This window comes from Callorhinchus milii, unplaced genomic scaffold, assembly GCF_018977255.1.
Source record: "Callorhinchus milii isolate IMCB2004 unplaced genomic scaffold, IMCB_Cmil_1.0 Scaffold12, whole genome shotgun sequence".
Lineage (NCBI taxonomy): Eukaryota > Metazoa > Chordata > Chondrichthyes > Chimaeriformes > Callorhinchidae > Callorhinchus > Callorhinchus milii.
Window position 1 is genome coordinate 2728437 of NW_024704753.1, and position 19631 is coordinate 2748067.

At 42.5% G+C, this 19631-nt stretch overlaps 1 protein-coding gene across 2 annotated transcripts; it reads right to left on the bottom strand.

Moving 5' to 3' along the window:
- Nucleotides 1–545: 545 nt before the first annotated feature.
- LOC103185053 (tRNA nucleotidyl transferase, CCA-adding, 1) lies at nucleotides 546–17924 on the bottom strand. 2 transcript variants are annotated; one of them, XM_042339431.1, is made up of 9 exons: nucleotides 17607–17924; nucleotides 16321–16514; nucleotides 15792–15930; nucleotides 15500–15626; nucleotides 14591–14784; nucleotides 14194–14415; nucleotides 8888–9694; nucleotides 7548–7640; nucleotides 546–945 (listed from the first exon to the last, which is right to left on the bottom strand). In XM_042339431.1, the coding sequence occupies exons 1-9, from the start codon at nucleotides 17764–17766 to the stop codon at nucleotides 908–910; spliced, it is 1974 nt and encodes a 657-aa protein (XP_042195365.1). In that variant the 5' UTR covers nucleotides 17767–17924; the 3' UTR covers nucleotides 546–907. The 2 variants fall into 2 exon arrangements, with proteins under 2 accessions (XP_042195365.1, XP_042195366.1); XM_042339432.1 differs by lacking the exons at nucleotides 546–945; nucleotides 7548–7640; nucleotides 8888–9694 and adding an exon at nucleotides 12616–13378 and having other exon boundaries at nucleotides 14165–14415.
- Nucleotides 17925–19631: the final 1707 nt, after the last annotated feature.

Here is a 19631-nt window from a genome sequence, read left to right on the forward strand (position 1 = left end):
TGTGACCCACACAACTGAACCCTACAAAACACGGCGTTCAGATTAAACTGATGCTGATTTAGCACTGCAGTCTTGATATGCTTGCACCTCGTCTTCATCAAACAATACAACATTACGGTAATACTGCACAGCAGCTCACCAGATAAGGTGCAATAATTAAAAAACTGATTTTTTAAAAAAAAAACGTAGTTTTGAGATCTTCTGATATTAAGAAACACTATAATGTTTAATTTTTTTTCAGGCTTATCTGTGGGAGAGTCAGATGAAAGGTTTCAGTGCAGAAAGATAATCTTGCTAATCTCTTTAGCGTAGCTGGAAGTTGGAGGTACATTTTTATATTCAGTAGAACAACATACCGTTGATGTTTTTATTTAATTGTGTGACCTTTCAAACCTCCAGTGAGTTTGGGATTATTTATTTCAATAGAAATTAGTTGTAAAACTCCAGGATAATGTGCGACAGCATATTTATTCTTTGAGATTGTGCAAAAAAAAGAGAAAGATGTTTGATATGGTAAACTCCTGGTAACTTGTCAGTCCAAGAGAAACTGTCTTAGTGATGAGATATCAGGAGTGGCAAGTTAGTCATATGTATAATACATAAATAAATGCGGCCGGGATATTTAAAGCATGATGACTTAAGAGGTAGTGACAAGTTAAGATGGGGGCGAGTTATCAGCAGTTTAGTGTATTTATGTTTTAAAACCTTTTTTCGATCTTGCAAATGTATTTGATCTCCCATTCACGGTTCCATGTTGGCCACCACATTTCAGCCTCCCAAAAGGGGGGCCTTTCTCCTCTGCTCCTTTCTCCAGCTTCCTCACTGGGAGCATGGAGAATGTGGAAGGTGGAACTCAATGTTGAAAAGGTCACCCAGCACCCATCCTTTTCCCACAACATTATACGGTTCACTTTACAGTATATTCTGTGAAGCACTTTGAGACGTCTCAAAGTCATGATAAGGCGCTATGTCAAATGCAAGGATTATTATTATCCTTGGAAATGATGAGAGGACAATGGCCTATTATGGAGACCTGTCATTGTAATGAATAAAGAACATAAACGTCTGTTTGTTTACATGAGAAGCTGGGAGGCACTGTCCACAAAGGATCTAACTAACCTATTGGTTCTGTTCATTTTATATTTCGGAGTGGAAATCTGAAAATATCTTTTTTTTTTGAAAACAAAACACATTAGTGTTCTCGTATTTGAAACCATCGCTCGTTGTGGAAGACACTTTTTGCTTTTTGTTAAAAGTAACGCTGGGAGCTGCCCTGCAGTAAAATTACTGTAACAAATCATGCTTCGATTGTAGTACCATTCACCAATAAATCAACTATCTTAGTCTGTCAAGGCTGTGCTGCAAAATGATATATTGTTGTGAGCATATCAAAGTAGCAAGTGTATTCTAGAATTCAAAAAGCAGAATTTGCTAAAGTGTGTTAGTGATGTGCTTGACTTGCTGATAACGCACTGCAGTGCTGTTCTTCGTTTTTTTTCATTTGTGAGCAAATTACTATTAAATGGTGTTACAATGTGATCTATTTTTCATGGAGAATGGAATGTAAATAAATCAGATTTACCACTCGTTGGGTATTTGGGCATCAATTAGGTTGGAAAAAAAACGTCTTTAATTGTAAGTGCAGTACTCTTAAGAAAATGTGTTCTTTTCGGTGACATTGACTAAATGTACTGTTCGCAAAGCAAATAAAGAGGAAGTGCTATACAATTGAGCTAATATAAAAAAGAAAATTCTTGTGCACATTGTGTTTTAAGAACGAGTCCTCCTATTAAAACTGGATTTGCATGGAGGTCGATACATTCTGTTCAAAATCGATCTCTCCTTGATGAGTTTTATTAACCAAAGGCAGTAGTCTTCAGCTGTACACTCAGCCTAATACCTCCAACTCTTCTGTTTCTTGTTTATTTCTCTCTCATTTCTTCCACTCCCCCATCAGAAACAGATCTATCACCGTGGTCCTGTCCTCTTTTGGAAGTGGTCCTGTCCTTTGGACCACTTCCGAAACACTGCTACCTCTCTTCCTGCCTTCAATAGAGTCGCAAAATCTCTGCGTATGTCTTTGTTCAACACATTTAAATCTCTTATTTCCTTGCTACTCTTGGCAGGTATTTTGAGTTTTTATTAATAAGGACTGTTGTCTCAATTTTGTTTTTTTGGTCAGCCGGCTATCTGACATGCTGAAGAATATCCAAACCAAGATGAGATTTCCATGCATCCCACCGACACATGGAAATCCCAGATTGTTAGAATGTAATACGCATTCTCTGGAGGGACGCATCCTGCTTGCTTAATTACGGAAAGTATCAGGCGCGGGTTGGAAAAGAGCCAAGGCTAATGCAAGCTTGTCATTTCAACATTTAAATGTGTTGTGCTGTGTTTTCTCCATTTGCCACCTGAAGTCATGTGCAACTTCTAAATAAATGTCATGCTCTACAGAGTTACTATTTTAAAAAAAAGTTTAATAAGCAGAATCTGTGGAAACAAGCAGAAAGTAAACGCAAGAAATGCCTGTTGAAAATGTTCCCCTGTAAATGTTTAAGGGGTGAAAGCTGTATGTTTCAATTGATCCTTACAGGAAATGAAACAAGCTGAGGTTTTTGATGTGCAGGTGCTTGACTGAATCTGTTGATAGATTCAACAGACGCACAGCGACTACAAAGTGAATTAGCAATTAATCTGGCCTTCTGTAGAGGATTACTAAATAGGGATCAGAAGCTGATATGATCACATAGAAATACCTACTCTCATCTTAAGAGTCACTGAGGCCAATTGTCTAACCATAGTGAGACCGGATAAATGACAAATAACCAGGAATTAAATGGAGGATATCCTACAGTGTATAACTCAATCCCATGCAACACAATCCATTCATTCCTGAGATATTGAATAGTTATAAATTATTTCAATTATAACATTTTTGCTACAAAGCATTAATTCCTCTGGTTGTTGATTCAACACCAGCTTGCATTTATATAGTGCCTTTCAGCCAGGGTAATGTTTTGGAACATCTCACATCAATTTGGTGAACAATTTGGAACAATCTTGAACTCCAGTCATTGCATTAAAAAAAGAGATGCTCTTTTTAAAGCTAGACACCAAATGCTCTATACCTTGGCAAAGCTTACACAGACATTTCAAAATGTCACAGACAATCTTGCACAAACGTTTCAGAATGTTTATTGCTTGGATCAAATGAATGGATCAGAAATGGATTATATTAAAATAAAGACAGATGAGTTTTGTTACTTTATTCTCGGCACACACTTGGGTTTGGATCACATAGCTGCATTGTGAATGATTAAATGTGGGCTGGGTATTGATTGTTTCATATGAAACCTATCAATAACTCAGAACATTTTTTGAATTTGAGAATCGCAGTAAAAATATATACCTCATGGTCTTGGGAGCAAAGTAATATCCTTCTATGAAACAAAACCTCAACAGCAAAACGCACTTAAATAACACTTTTCATTAAGGAGAGAATCTCAAGAGCACTTTACATGGGGGTTTAACAACAACAACAAAATTACATTTGTAAAGCGCCTTTCACATCGGGAGGACTTCCCAAGGCGCTGAACAGTTGGGGATCAGGAACCGAGCGTGGTGGCGGTGGGGGCAGGGTTGGGATGAGGGAGGGCAGAGGGGTAGGAGGGCGGCTGAAGCCACGGTCAAAAAGGAGGGTCTTGAGTCATGCCTTGAAAGAGGCAAGAAAGGGAGCAAGGCGAAGGGATTGTGGGATGGAGCTCCAAAAATGGAGGGCAGAGAGGTTAAAAGCCCGGCTGTTGATGGTCGGGCGGGAGACCTGGAGCAGTCCAGAGCCTGCTGAGCGGAGGGAGCGGACAAGTTGATAGGGGGTCAGGAGGTCTGAGATGTAAGAGGGGACAAGATCGTGGAGGGTCTTGAAAGCGAGACCGAGTGAGTGAGGAGAAAGTGACCTGTTTTGAAGGTGAGGTGAGGAGTTTTGAAGGCAATATACAATTAGCTTTAACCACATCTAACAATGTTGCATACAAAAAGCACTATAGAAATCCAAGTTGTTGAGTTGAGATATAGTTTCAACTCTAGTGAAAGAAACCCACCAATCTTGCCAATATTTTTCTTGTTTTAGAAAAAAGCAAGGTGATTGAAAAGTTTTTTTTTAAATTGTTTTTCGTTCCTGGAAAGAACCGTAAAGTAACAGGACACGGAGCAAAGAAAATGATGTGCTTTAATAAAACATTGGTTTTCCAATTGCTAGAAAGAACGTCTCTTCTAACTCGTGCAGATAATTTGAATGTGTGGGTCCAATGCATCCAACACAGTGGAAGCAATATTCATGAGTTTAGACCCAAGGTTTTTTGAAGCCTATTATTAATGTTCCAGTTTGTATTTCGTTTGCTGGTGACACTCTATTCACAGATATACGACTCATGATCATTTCAATGGCAAAGCTGAAAAGTGGAGATAAACAAATCTTTATTACCAGACGACAGCTGTGCAAGTGAGTATTCTTTTATTGGTTTGATAGGAACTATTGCCACTTGCATCCCCGTTTACCCTGTCTCAGACCGACCACACTTGGACCCCTTTACTTATTTTACCCAGGTTTGGGTGGACGCAATATGGTGAGAGAGATAACAATGTTATTGTACAAGCAATATTTATTACACGTGAGGGAATAAGGAATGGGTGCAGACTCGTGGACTGTAAACACCAGCACAGACTAGTTTGGCTGAATAGCCTGTTTCCATGCTGTGAATTCTATGTAAGCAGTGGTGAACAAATCAGTTCCACAATAGCCTCAACCCAGCTTGCAGTATCATGACTAAAGAAACAATATAAAAGATAGTTTTTTAAGAAACATGCATTACAACTGTGGCTGAGAACATCCATATTTCGGTTCCTGTGAAGCAAATAGAAGAAGAGAGGACAAAGGGAGAGAGGCTGAGCTCAGAAAATCGAGCAGCGAGACAGACTGCATTACAGTTATATCTAGTGGTTTTTCAAACAAACCCCACTATCAATATATCTTGTGTGAAGTATTTTGAGATGTTTCAAATGTACTATAGTGCTAGGTTAAATCCTGGAGCGTTAAGTGCAGAATGATTAAGTGGTTGAAGGACATCAAGATGTACAATAGCATGATCACTGCTGCTGGTGTACAATACAAAATTACATTTGTATCGCGTCTTTCACGTCGGGAGGATGTCCCAAAGTGCTGGACAGTCAGGGATTGGACCTGAGCTGGGGGTTGGGATCAAGGATGGTAGGAGGGTGGGCGAAGGCATGGTCGAAAAGGAGGCTCTTGTGATGTGCCTTGAAGGAGGCGAGGGAGGGAGCGAGGTGAAGGGAATGCGGGATGGAGTTCCAAAGCGTGAGGGCAGAGATCTAGCACCATTTCTAAATCCTGGATGTATTAGATAACAAATATTAGGGTTCTGAATTTGGTATTCACAACAAGGATTCAGAGGCGTAAGCAACACTCCTGTGGGAAGCCGAATAGTTGTCATGGTTGATCCTTCTAAATGCTGATACAATGCACCCACAGAAGCTGATCATGTCAAAGTGTAGTTTGCATGAGTTAACATATCGCTATTTGTGATTCCTTGCGATGTCCACACTTTCAACCCCAAAATTGGTTAAATGTAAGTTACTGGCTGACGCATGAACCACTGGGAAAGAATGAAAGCAAACTTAAGAGGTTTGGGACTCTTGTCAAATAGCATCTTGAGACCAATTAGATGGTAAGTAAAAGGTCAGCGAATCAGTAAAAATCACAACCTCAGTTGTGTGGTCAGCTGGGTCAAGTATAAGCTGATTTCTGACTAAAAATAAAATGATTAGTGTAAGCAATACTGGGCATCCTTCAGTCTGTCGACCTTGCCCTTCACTGTCTCTCTTCCCAAATGTAAGTCTGCATTGATCAGTGGAGCACAATAACCTCCATGCAGAACGTGGTTGAAAATCAAATGTGTTTTCAGCCCATCCGAATGTTTGTTATGCATAGAAGACAGTCAGCAATGAATTTCTGGATCTTTTCAGTTCATGATGTCCTCCTTTTTGAGACGTCCTACCCACCTGAAAGGCACTATGTGCAAATGTCGATTTCCCTTGTATTTGTTAAAAGGCTTAAAAAATAGAACAGAGAAAAGGAAAGCTTTGAACTGTGCAAAACTAGCACTTTCTCTGTTAGCTGCNTTTTTTTGCACAGTTTACATTTCTGAACAAACAGTAAACTTAAACTTGAATACTTTACCTTCCCGGCCTTATTCTAATCCATTTTCCAGTATAGAGCAAAACAACATGAACAAATTACGTGAAGAAATGATAACCAACGGGTTTAATTCTGAAGACAACAAACTCCATAAGTTACAGTACATGAGGCATTGCACAAAAAAACAACCATAAATATAATGCTTTCAATTTTCTAAGAAAACATCTCTTGATATATATGATTTCACACGTCAAGTATTTGTATGCATAAATATGCAATACATGTTGGCAAGTAACTAGTGTTAAATCATTACAAGTGTTTAATTTCAGGTTTAAACTCCATGGAGGAGTCGTGTTGGTGTTGTACAAGCTGCTAAACTTATTGGTCTGACTTGCTGTGCGTTGATTAGAGTATTGTGTTTAAGCTTCACTTAATAGAAGATAAAATGTATTTCTGTGACCGGCTGTAAAAGATTGCAGGCGATTTAACTGTCAGACCCCGTACAGTTCAAAATCCACTTGTCACTTAGTTCAGTTTGCTTCTGTATGTTTATATTGTAATAGTCTGGTGTTATCTTTTTTAGCAGGATTCCTGAAAGATTTCTAAACCATATCAGTCCAGAGACAGGAATATCTGTCGTCCTAACCATTGGCGGATGGGCATTCAGCCTCTCTGCCTCCACCCTTTGGAACTCCATCTCACAGTCCCTCCGCCTCGCCCCCTCCCTTGCTTCCTTCAAGACCCATCTCAAGGCTCTCCTCTCCGACTATGCCTTCAGTCACCCTCTTACCCCTACCCTCCACCCCTCCTGGTGCCAACCACCAGCTCGGGTGCAAATCCCTGACTTTCCACACCCTTGAGACATCCTCCTGACGTGAAAGGCGCTGTGTAACTGTAATTTGTTGTTGTTATCCTGCAGCAGCCAAAAGGTTAATCTCAAGCTGCTATGGTGGGCTAATGGGAGTGTGTATAAAAAGAATCATTACAAAAAAATGCTTTTAGGAATGTTAGTAGGTTTTGAGCTTCTCATTTTGTGAAGACTTAATTAAAAGTACTTTCAGTGTTACATTTTCACCTTGGATCTTCCAGCGTGATTCACTTTCAGAGAATTTCCAGCCCAATTCCACTCAAAGCAGACAACCTCAAACGAAATGCTACTCTCCACACCTTTCCTTGTGACCTAGCAAATAGAAGTTTCATTAATTTAAAAAGGTTACGATTCTGGATTCACAAGAACTTCTTTGGGTCAGGTGGAGGGTGCTGATGAGAGAGGGTTCCTCGATTACATTATCTCCCCCGGATGGGTTTTTTCTGCAAAGTGTTTCCACCAGACCCTTGGGCATCTGACCGCTGAAGAACATGTAAATAAAGGGGTTGGCACAACTGTTCAGGCTGGCTAAAAGCATGAGGATAGTGAAGGTCGCGGCTGTAAAGAAAAATAAAAGCAAATCAAATGTCATCGACGATTCTGAAAATAAAATACACAAGATCAATCAGGGTTTATCACAATACACAACAGAAATTCTATTCCATTTAGATGATAATCCAGATTCATTTATATTGTGAAAGTACAGATATCACAGCACAAAAGGTGGGTCATTCAGCCCATGTTGTCTGTCCTGGTGCAAGCTTCCCCACTGGAGCTGTCTGCTCTAGTCCTCTTCCCCATCTCCTTATCTACACATAAGAACTGCTAGACGAAAAAAAGACCAAGGTCCATCTAGTTCGCCTTCTACCTGCACATATGTCCCGAACTACCTGTGTACCATATCCCATAATGTAATTCCATAAAAGAAAACTATCTAACCTGTGTTTGAAAGAATCAACATTTCCTGCTTCAACCGTCTCCCTCGGGAGCCTGTTCCATAGGTTCACTATTCGCTCACTGAAATAGTATTTCAGTAGATTTGTTCTGAATTTACTCCCCTGTAATCGCAGGCCGTATACACACTCTTGAATTATCTTTTTCTTCAAGTGTGCATTCAGTTTCCTTTTTTAATGATGAATGAATTCTTCAAAAGCCATTTGTGAGAAAGAATTCCACGTACTAACTACCTTCTGGGTAAAAACAAACTCTTCTAAACTGATGATTTTCAATTTATATCATCTTGTCATTGATTCACTGCTTAGTGGAAATAGTCCTTTCTATTTTACCCTTTGGAAAACATGCATGATTTTGAAAACTTCTGTTAAACATTAAATGTTTGTTTTAATTATTTAGAGTAAAGCAGCTCAGTACAATGAAACATGGCTTCTGTATAATGTGCTAATTGCAATCCCATTCATATAGCTTCAAATGTTGGGAAAGAGAGGTATATATTAATGTAAACAGATTATAAGTAGAGGTCAGTACCAATAATAATAATCCTTGCATTTGATATAGCACCCTATCACGTCGTTGAGACGTCTCAAAGCGCTTCACAGAACATATTGTAAAGTGGATTGATTGTGTATGTTGTGGGAGAAACACGGCAGCCAATTGCCCACAGCAGCGTCCCACAATCCGTTGTGGATTGAATGACCAAATTATTTATTTTGGAGGGAGTATTTTTACTCCCGTTAAGCGATCCGCCAATCGGCTAACAAAACAACTGAATGAGAAGGAAAATAGGGAAAAGGGAATGAGGAAGACAGAGAAGCAGGAATTGTACCAATTAATTGAACTCGTCTTACTTTCTCTTGGTGCTTTGGGGTCCCACACAGACCAGAGCTGCACAGTGAAGAACGGAGACCAACAGAGAATGTACACCAGCACGATCACCAAAGTCATCTTCACTGTCTTGATCCGAGCCTTGGATACACCGGCTACGCTACTTGCTCTCCAAGTCTTGAGCTCCTTCTTGCTCTCCCCACTCTGTTGGTGAGTCTTGCTGTACAGGTTCATCTGGATGGCTCTGCAGATCCTGACTTGGCACACGATCAGTGTCAGTGCGGGTACGACGAAAACCACCATCGATGTCCACGTCACGTAAGCCTTCAGCCCCCAGGGTTCAATAAAGTGAGCCCAGCATTCAAACACGCCGGGGTAGATCTCGGTTTTGGAGAAGATAAAGACCTGAGGGAGGCTGCCAATCAGAGAGATGCACCAGGCGATGCACACGGGTAAGTTCCAACGAGCCCGTTTTCTCTGGAAAGTGACCATTGGGTTGCAGATGGCTTGGTAGCGGTCAATGGTCATCACCACGATCATATAAGTCGAAGCCAGCATGCCGACAATCTGCAGGTACTTGACCAGCCTGCAGATCGCGTCCGGTCCCACAAACCTGTCTGTGATGTCCCAGAAGAGTTGGGGAAACACTTGGAATAGGGCAACCACTAGGTCTGCCAGGCAGAGGTGAATGACAAAGACATGCATCCGTGAGACTTGCTTGTGTCTTCTCCAAAGCAACAAGAGGAGAATGGAATTGGTGACCAGGGCCAAGGCGAAGATAGCGCCCAACACGGCTATTTCGATTTGGGCCAGCCAGTAATCTTTCTCGTTCGGTAAAGTCTCTTTTGAGCTGAAGTTAAAGTTTTTTGGAAAACCGTTGGCCATCGCGTCTGAAAAGCCGCTGTTGCTAAAGCTCCTCCACGTGGAGACATCACGCGAATGGTTTGTCATCTTGCCTTACCCTGCAGGCGAGTAACAACAATAACGACCATAAATTACACCTTATAGATAGCGTCTTTCATGTCGGGAGGACGTCCCAAGGCGCTGGTTTAACAATTTAGTGTTTAGTAACAATTTAGGATTCTATCAAACCTGTCCTACAAAAATAACAGAATTGGTTATTCGTTTAATACATAAATCTTAAACATAAGAATATAGAACATACGAACAGCAGAATTAGGAGCAGGAGTAGGCCATTCGGCCCCTCTAGCCTGTGCCCTGCCATTCAATAAGATCATGGCTGATCTATTCTAACTCCACCTACCCACCTTATCTCCCTTAATCCCTTTATCCACAAGAAATCTATCAATCTCAGTCTTGAATATGTTCAAGGACTGAGCATCTACAGCCCTTCGGGGTAGAGAATTCCATAAATTCACTACCCTCTGAGTGAAGACGTTTTTCCTCAATTCAGTGCGAAAGGACTTACCCCTAATTTTGAGACTGTGACCCCTGGTTATAGTTTCTCCAATCAGGGGAAAAAGTCTCCCACTATCTATTCTGTCGTGCCCCTTGATAATCTGATAGGTTTCTACAACACTAACGCTAACACTATCTAGTCTCTCCCCTTGTAAAAGATAATCTGCTCTACTGTTTTTGCCACCTAAGTGGAATGACTTCACACTTCCCTACATAATACTTCATCTGCCACCTATTTGCCCACTCCCCCAGCCTATCTATATCTTGTTGCATTTTTTTAATGTCATCCTTGGTGTTTACTCTCCTTCCTAGATTAGTGTCATCTGCCAATTTGGATATATTAAGTTTGATGTCCTCATCTAGATTGTAAATAGCTGAGGCCCAAGCACTGATCCTTGTGGCACTCCACTAGGCACATCCCACCAATCTGAGAAGGACCTGTTTATCCCTGCTCTTTTTTTCTTCCCGTTAGCCAATCTTCAATCCATGCTAATATATTCCCCTTAATTAACATTTTTAACACGTCTCAACAACATGATAAAGCACTATATCAAATACTAAGTTTATTATTATTATTTAGTGCAGCTAAACATAATAGGCATCTCAAAACACAGAGAAAATAATACTGATTGATATGAATAAGATATACCGGGTATTACCATCTAAATATTACCTTACTGTAATTTTCACCAATGCTGCCTTTGCCTTGCTAGTGTTTTGATTTGTGAGGTATCCCATCAATTTCTTAACACCAAAGGAAAGATAACCAAGTGGATTCTTTGCTGCATTCTTCAAGCCCAGAGCGAGAGCGAGAGAGAGAGAACGCTGCATCTCAAGAGTGGATTTATGTATCAGTGTGTGTTAGGAGGAGTTTCCTACTACAGGAGCACGTCACTGCTCATTCAGAATCCCCAGCGATGTTTTCATTTAACGAAGCAAGTAACCTATCCAGAAGCTGCAACCATTGCATCAAATAAAAGCCTTTCTCCAAATCCTCTGCAGAATGAATTCTACTTACATTTTGTACAGCCTTGTCGCATCCCAGGTCTCAAAGTAAGCACTCTCAAGTGTAGTGGGTTGTTTTTAATTAGCAAACATGGAAGGTTACAATTGCTTTCACTGGAAGAGGCAGAGTTACTTGGTTATCAAACATCAGATTTTATACAGTCAATCAATCCACTTGACAGATTATCCTGTGAAGCGCTTTGAGACGTCTCAACTACGTGATGAGGTGCTATATCAAATGCAAGAATTATTATTATTATTTTAGGATATAGGTCATGGCTTTGCTTTATTTTTTACCTTTCATTTGTAATTCACCTGTGAAGATAGCTGTGCCATAAACTCTCGGCGAGCAAAACCAGTTGGATCAGAGGCAGGAGTTTCCAAACACCTCTAAGAAGTCTGAGGGTTAAGGATTTCATGCTTCTTTGTTGTGTAAAAAAAAGCCTTGTGCAAAAATTAATATGAATATTGCCATTAATGTGTGCCTCACGAGTATGAAATCTAGTTCTACACGTGAGCAAATTGGTGATTAAAATATATACCTTCTATAATGCTGATTGCATTATGCTTTTCTCATTCTACTTGGAAACAAGGAAGGGTGAAATCATTAGCAGTCCTTGAGGTCACGCATAATTCACTCCGAATGACTAATACATCTTGTTTATTCACAAGAGAGATTGACTGGTGAAGATCAAGCTCTGTAATATGGAAATCTTGCCAAGAATATCAAGCATGTGCTATCCTTAATATTGTAATCCTTAGCACAATATAATCGCACATTGTATATTTCAAAAACCAAGGCAATTTTCTTTTCAGGGCCACTTCAGTTTACCCCCCCCCCCTATTTAAATAGTGAATAAATCGCACACTTCACTGATTAGAGAACCTCACGAAGGGCAAGAGGCCAGTTTTGCCGGTGCCAATCTCCACTGCACTGATCTCCGACAGAAGGCAACTTGTCTTAACGTCCTGGCCAACAATCCTCCATTTTAGTTGATAATTCACATCAGTTGTTCGGGGGACTTGTTCTGGCATAAATTGTAACCATATTATTCCTTCCCCCACCAAATAAAATCTACCCTCCTATTTTTAGTTTAGTGGTTAGAACGCTCGCCTCGCAGCGAGGACCTGGGTTTGATTCCTGGACAGGGCGAAACATTGGGTAAGTTTCCTTACTCCACCCCTGTATACCTCGCAGTAAGTAGGAAACCGGTTGTTAAGTCGGGGGCGGATTGCTTTTCCAGGGGTAATAATTCTTTCAAATCAATAGATTTTTAAAAAAATAATAATTTAGTCACTCAATCCATGACCGTTTGTGGGTCAATTATTATTGTATTTTGCTTTATTCAATGGATTCAAATCAGAATGCCGGTAACTAGATCACAATGCCTGAGAGAATAAAAGAGCACAACTCCATTCTCAGTCAATTTAAAAAGGCAAACGCAACAGCAATATTTCTGCCATGATCTGAACTCATTTAATCTTTGAAAGTTAAGGTAACAAAACAGTTAATTGGACAACTCACTGCAGTGATTGAATTTGTTTAGTTTTTGCACAGTTCATATTAAAAATTCCAACTGAATCAATCGCCCATTTCAGATCCAATTAAGATTCACATTAGAATTCAATCCAGTTTAACAAACCTATTGAACATGTTAAATAGCAATCCTGAAGACAGATAGTGGTATGCTTGCGCTAGAAATGCAAATAAACTTTAATTGTAGCCAGTTTGTCATCTTACTCATAAAACAAAGTTCTGAGATTGATGCTAAAACACAAACATTTTGCAACAATAAGAATGCGATATAAAATCCTCTGCCCTATTCCAAAGCTTAGACGTTTTATGAATTTTTTACATTGCTCAAAAGTTCTTCTTTATCCAACAGGTAGCAACTCTTTTTCCAAATGCTTCTGAGTTCCTGCAGTATTGTCCCAATCTCTTTTCCAGACGTAATTCCTATCTTCCGTAGGTCATGGCCACTCACTGGAAAGCGTGGTATGGACCATTCCTCCATATCCTTCAGTAGTTTCTCCTCGCCCTGGTATTTCAGCAGCTCACACATCTTTCCATGGGCATCTGGTTCCCTGAGCTGCAAGTAGAATAGGGGAAAACAATTACTAAACAAATATTAGCTAATACATCAGTTAATCACAGAATCTACACAATTTAATCCTTGCATTTGATATAGCGCTTTATCACATCTTCGAGACGTCTCAAAGCTCTTCACAGGATATACTGTAAAGTGCAGTGACTGTACATTTTGTGGGCAAAATGGACATTGGGTACAACTGTACGTGAGCAGATACATTATGCTAATTGGAAATCATTTCTGAAATGCTGTTTTTTCACAATGATGGCAGCAGATAACTTGACAATCTTTGCACCAATGAAGGAATTTTAGAAACTGCTTTTAAACAGAACTGTAATTTAACAGGTCTAATTTATGTTCGTTTACATAAAGCATTACAGCCCGAAAACAGGCCATTCTGTGTGTGCAATTGGTGTATCCTGGTATATTGCTCATGAGCCTTCATCCCTCTTAATCCTCTCTATTCTGTTTCCCTTCATTTATCTTTGATGTAAAATCCCTCAATTTATTAGTCAGAAGGCTGTTGCTCTTTTTTAAAACTGTTTTAGGATGTGGCAATTTGTTGGGATTTATCCCTAGCTGCCTCGAGATGATTGTGGTGAACCTCTTCTTTATGACACACAGACACACAAGCTGTACACATTGGAGACCTGTGCAATTATTACAGAAATCATTTCCACCTTCAATCCCGATTCTCATTCCTCTCTCTCTTGTTTGCAAATTGTATCAATGCTGTATACCTACAATGTCTCTCTCCTTTGAAAATGGTAACCTTCATGCACTTACATCTATAATGAAGTCTCTGTAGGGTTTTAATGGATCAGAACCATCAGCCTTCAACAAATCTCTCCTATACTTGACTAAAAATAAACCCAGCTGCTTTTCCTCTTTAGAAATCTTCAGCCTCAAGTCAAGCCTCAGGACATCGTCCTGCGTTCGAAAGAGTGCAGCAAGAACAGTCATTGGCTTCGGAGAGCGATGCTGGACATTTTTCCACACGCGTTTCAGTTCCTCAAGGCTGCCATCTACTGGTAATCCTGCAGGTAAAGCAAAGGCGAAGGCTGTACGTTATAGCTTTAAAACAACACGTTTCGAAAGATATTCCCAGATAACCTTTGCTTGGGGAATAACGTAATACACCACCAATGTTGCACATTTTTACAGTAACAGGTGGCATTTCGGTACAAATTAATCCAAGATTTAGATGCCTACCTATATATTGGGCTATTTCCAGTTCATACATAAGGCTGATGAGGTGTGCAGCATGGTTTCCAACAAGAAGCTTTTTCAGTTCAACCCAGATTCTCTCTCCAGAGATCCCAGCCAGACCCTTTGCATTCTTTTTGATCGATTTCAACGTACTTAAGTCGTGATCGCCTGGCTCTTCTGCAATTTTACCATAAAATCTACAAAACATAAGGTGGTCCTCGTCAAAAAAAAAAACGAATGCTGAACAAATTCAAAGTTGATCTTTTGTGTATCTTCTAGAATTTTAAGTTCTTTACCACTAAAACAAGGGAGAGATTAGGAGATTTTTCTTTCATAGGTTAACACATGGAGCCCTGGACCAGAACACAAAGGTTGAAGCAGAATTAAAATCCATAATAGCTCTCTCCGAGAGGCAGCACAATGTGCTGCATGTCCTTCCTCTGTGTTGAAAAAAGTCTGATTCTTTTATGCAGTAAGCCCTATAGTGACAATAGGTACTTGAAATGTGCAATGTTCCCAGCTGTCATTCCATCAAAAGGGAACCTTGGTGTTGGGAGTAAATACAAAGAAATACATATAATTAGTTCTGTGGTAAGGATCTGCAATTAATTTTTCCTTGAAATCTAATTTATAATGCTCCAAAGAGTTCTGTACATATCCACTTTTAATAGGACAGATCCACAAGGGCATTTTCTTACAAGTTTACCTGCTCCAAAAATTCAGAACAGTGGTTGTTAACCTTACAACAAATCAATAAACTATTCTTGCATCCCATTCACCCAATTCCTTGTAGAATATTGCCAACGTTTTTGGTTGGCCAACAAAATAATGATAAAATGCATCAATCCTCTAGAATAAAATCTTTCTATAAAATCACCATTACGCTGGCACCAGAGTAAAACTTCAACCAACCTGAAATAACGCATTATTCTTAAGTAATCTTCCTGTATCCTCTGTGTTGCATCTCCTACAAATCGAATCTTCTTCTTTTTCAGATCATCAAAACCATTGAAGTAATCGTAGAGTGTACCATCAAGACCTGGGTAAGAATTTGAAGCACAATCATTTTATGGAACCAAATTCAGATTTTGCCAAAAAAATTATACAACTTGTATAATAATGTTCTCTCTTGATGCACAAGAACAAATATTACATTATGAGGTACTACAAGAGTATGAGGTACAGACTCATGAAACAGAATTACCTAAGAACATAGAATTTACTGTTAGGTCTCTTCGTTCAGCATCTGTTTGCCAATCGGTTGTGAACTGAACTTCAGCATGTCTTCCATCTGTTGTAACATCAATCCTCAATGTAGTAATCTCAAAGTTCTGATCATGCACCTATAGAGCAAGTACAAAAAATATTTTTACATTCCGGAACAAGGAATACCGTACCTTTGTCAATTTCATCTGGACATTAAAGATCCTATGACGCTGCTCAAAAACGAAAAGCGAGTTCCTCCCGGTATCACTTCCTGGCTGTTTGTGGAACATTTTCATTTGTAGATGGGCTACCGTGTTTCCCTACAAATACAGTCACTATATTTTATAGTAAATCCTGTGAAGCGCTTTGAGATATCCTCCTGAAGTAAAAGCCGCTACAAATGCAAGAATTACTACAAAATTAGTGGCAATCTTTTGACGTCATTCAACCATGTTTGGTGAATAGAATGGAACGACATATGACATGAACTTAACAGGCCTCTTTGCAGACAGACTGTCTGGTCTTACCCTTGCAGTAATGGTGCCGTGCTTCTCTCCTTTGTTGTTGATCATCCGAATGCCAGCGGCTTGGAAGAGTTGCTTCATATGTTCAGGGGTAGCTGTGGTGGCAAAGTCCACATCGTCTGGCTGTTTCCCAGTTAGCAGATCCCGGACAGCACCCCCTGCTATTCTCAGCTCGTAGCTGTTTTCACTGAATAATTCTGCAAGAGAAAGATGGAAAAACTTCAGTCACCACTAATTCACATCACGGCTGTTTGTGGGACGATGCTGAGCACAGCGCTGGCTGCCGTCTTCACCTACACTATACAGCCAGCAACAAAAACAACTTGCACTTGTATTGCGGCCTTCGCGCTTGGTCGCGGCTCAGAGCGCGCACTCATTACTGTAAGGGTAAGACCAGACAGTTTGTCTGCAAAGAGGCCTGTTACGGTAAACAGGCGCGATTTCAAGGATTATCACAGGCACAGTAATGAAATGCAACAACTGTTATCACATCATAGCGAGTGGAGGAGCCGGCGCCTTCGTTCATTGTGTGGCCTCTTTTTGTGATTTAATTTCGATGATGGTGAATAAAGAGAAAAATCTCTATCTTACTGAGGGGGAGGGAATGAATTGTCTCTTTGAACTGCTCTGTCTGGCAATCATTTCCGCTGGTAATCCAGCAAGGACAACCCTACCCGTTCGGGCTTTGCCTTGCGGGGTTACAGGAGCTGTGCGGGAGGATCACATTACATGTAACATAGCGTCTTATCATTATCATCGAGACGTCTCAAAGAGCTTCAGAATATACTAACATTCAATAACGTATGAATAATAATTTGGTCACTCAATCCGCGACTGTTTGCGGGGCACGGGCTGTCGCGTTTCGACCACAAAACACACAGTCGCTACACTTTACAGTATATTACGACTGTTTGTGGGACGCCGCTGCGCAGAGTTACATACAGTCATTTCACTTGACGGTGCATTCTGTGAAGCGCTGTTGAGGACTCCAGGAGACGTGAAAGGCGCTATATCAAACGCGAGGATCATGATTTGTCATTACATTCCGTGAAGCGCTTTGAGGCGTCTCGGAGCCGCGACGAGGCACTGGGGCCAAGTGCAGAGATGGTGATGATGATTATTATTATTATTATTGTACCATACAGTGGAGTAAGTGCTGGGCATGTGCTCACTCACAGCCCCACCCCCCCCCCACACACACACACACACCCCTCACCATCACACACACCCCCCCCCCACACACACACACCCCTCACCATCACACCCCCCCCCCCACCGGCCCCTCTCACCTGCGATGCTCTTCAGGCCGTCGGTAAAGAGCGCCTGGAACTCCGACGACTTGAGCTGCATAGTGCTCACGGTGCGGCTCAGCGGCCCGCACAGGCCGCGGCTGGTCCCGCTCGAGCACAACAACGACAGCACGGGCCCCGCCGCAGCTCGGCCCCACATCAACGGACGGACGGTCTGACGGAGCTCACCGACACCGAGAGACACCTGCGGGAGGGAGGGCGGTGCTCGGTGACTGACTGACTGACTGACTGACAGAGAGAGAGAGAGAGAGGGAACACCGCGGCCCCGAAAACCTTCTCGCGCTTTCCAAACACTGCCACTGCGCGTGCGCGCGCGCGCGCGCCGGGAGCGTGAGACCGGCCAGGAGGGGGCGGGGTCTGAGCCCCCGCGCCTGCGCACACTGGCGGGTGACGGTTGGCAACGGAAAATTCAAAATTTCGTACCCGAACGGACGCTCTGTCCCGCACTGTCCGCACCGGCGCCGCCCGCCCGGCGTATCACGGTCGGGAGGGCCTCCCGGGGCGGTTGGGCGGTCAGGGGTTCGGACGCGGGCGGAGGGATTGGTTGGCGTACGGGATGGGTGGAAGGCGGCGGAGGAGGAGGAGGAGGAGAAGGGTGACCGAAGGCGCAGTCGAAGAGGAGGGTCTTGAGACGCCTTGAAGGAGGCGAGGGAGAAGGGGGGGCGAGGGAGAGGTGGGGGGGGGGGAGAGGGAGAGGTGGGGGGGGGCAAAGGAGAGGGGGGGGAGAGGTGGTGGGGGGCAAAGGTGGGGGGGCGAGGGAGAAGGGTTGGGGGTGAGGGAGAGGGGTGTGTGAGGGAGAGGGGGGCCGAGGGTGTGGGGGGTGCGAGGCAGAGGGAACATGGCCTGGAGGTCCAATGGGGGGGGGGAGAGGCTGAAGGCCTGACTGCCAATGGATGGGTGGATGGATGGGGATGGGGGTGGGGGGGGAGTTGGGGTGACCGGGCGCGGGGGCCGTGGAGCAGCCTGGAGTCCGCCGAGTGCGGAGGGAGCGGACAGGTGGATATTGTAGCACGAAATATTCCAACCCAACGCTCGCTCCCCCCAAAAAAAATAGCCCAGTGTTACGCGTCGCCTCCAAAGGACACCAGCGGAGTTGGCTCGTTTAGGTTAGTGCTCTCGAAATTGTGTGAGAAAAGGTCTTTCAACCTTTCGCAGGCTTTACATTTTTTTTTCTAGTTCTGCGTCCGTCGCAGAACGGATAACCTCCACGGGGTTTAACGGGTAATTGCGATACAGTGTGGTGACTGTATGCTTCGCAGGCAAAGGTGGTCCCTATTTTACGCACAGCCAGGTCCCACCGACAAGCCGGGTAATTAGTGACCGCTTCGCCAGGGGGAAAACGTTCCATATTTCTAGGAGGTCGTGGAAACGGAGGGGGTTTAACACCCCACCTGGATCGCAAGGCTGGCAGAATCTAATTTAATAACGTTCATTGAAAATTCATGCAAAGAACAACCTGCTGTTCTGCCAGCGCCTGGAACCGTGACCATCTTGATATGCGATTCCTCATGAAAACACCGACAGCAAAGATTACTTACAGCAAAATCAGAAATGTCCTGATAAATGGTGGCACAAGTATGAGGCACATTGGTTTTCCCAGCAGTTGAACAACTACTGTATTGTTGGCCCCTAATAAGTAATGCAGCGCTGCATTGCAATGATGCCCCCAATTATCCTTCCTCCCCCACATCCGGTCCCTCATCAGCACCGCTTTCTTCCACCTCCGACACATCGCCCATCTCCGCCAATACCTCTCTCCGAAAGCTGCTGAAACCCTGGTCCATGCCTTTGTCACTTCTCGGCTGGACTATACAAACTTGCCGGCCTCCACTCCACTCCCATCCATAAAATCCAGATTATACAAAACTCTGCCGCCCGCATTCTCACCCGCACCAAACTCCGCTCCCCAATTACCTCAGTCTTTGCCAGATTGCATTGGCTGCCTGACCCAGAGAGAATCGACTTCAAGATCCTCACCCTTCTCTTCACATCCCTCCACTCCTC

Coding starts and splice junctions, on each gene's coding strand:
- LOC103185053 (XM_042339431.1), bottom strand. CDS start 17,766: ATGTGGGGCCGAGCTGCGGCGGGGCCCGTGCTGTCGTTGTTGTGCTCG. Junction 15,627..15,791: donor AGTAAATTCTATGTTCTTAG/GTAATTCTGTTT, acceptor ATTCTTACCCAG/GTCTTGATGGTACACTCTAC. Junction 14,785..15,499: donor AGAATAATGCGTTATTTCAG/GTTGGTTGAAGT, acceptor TATGTTTTGTAG/ATTTTATGGTAAAATTGCAG.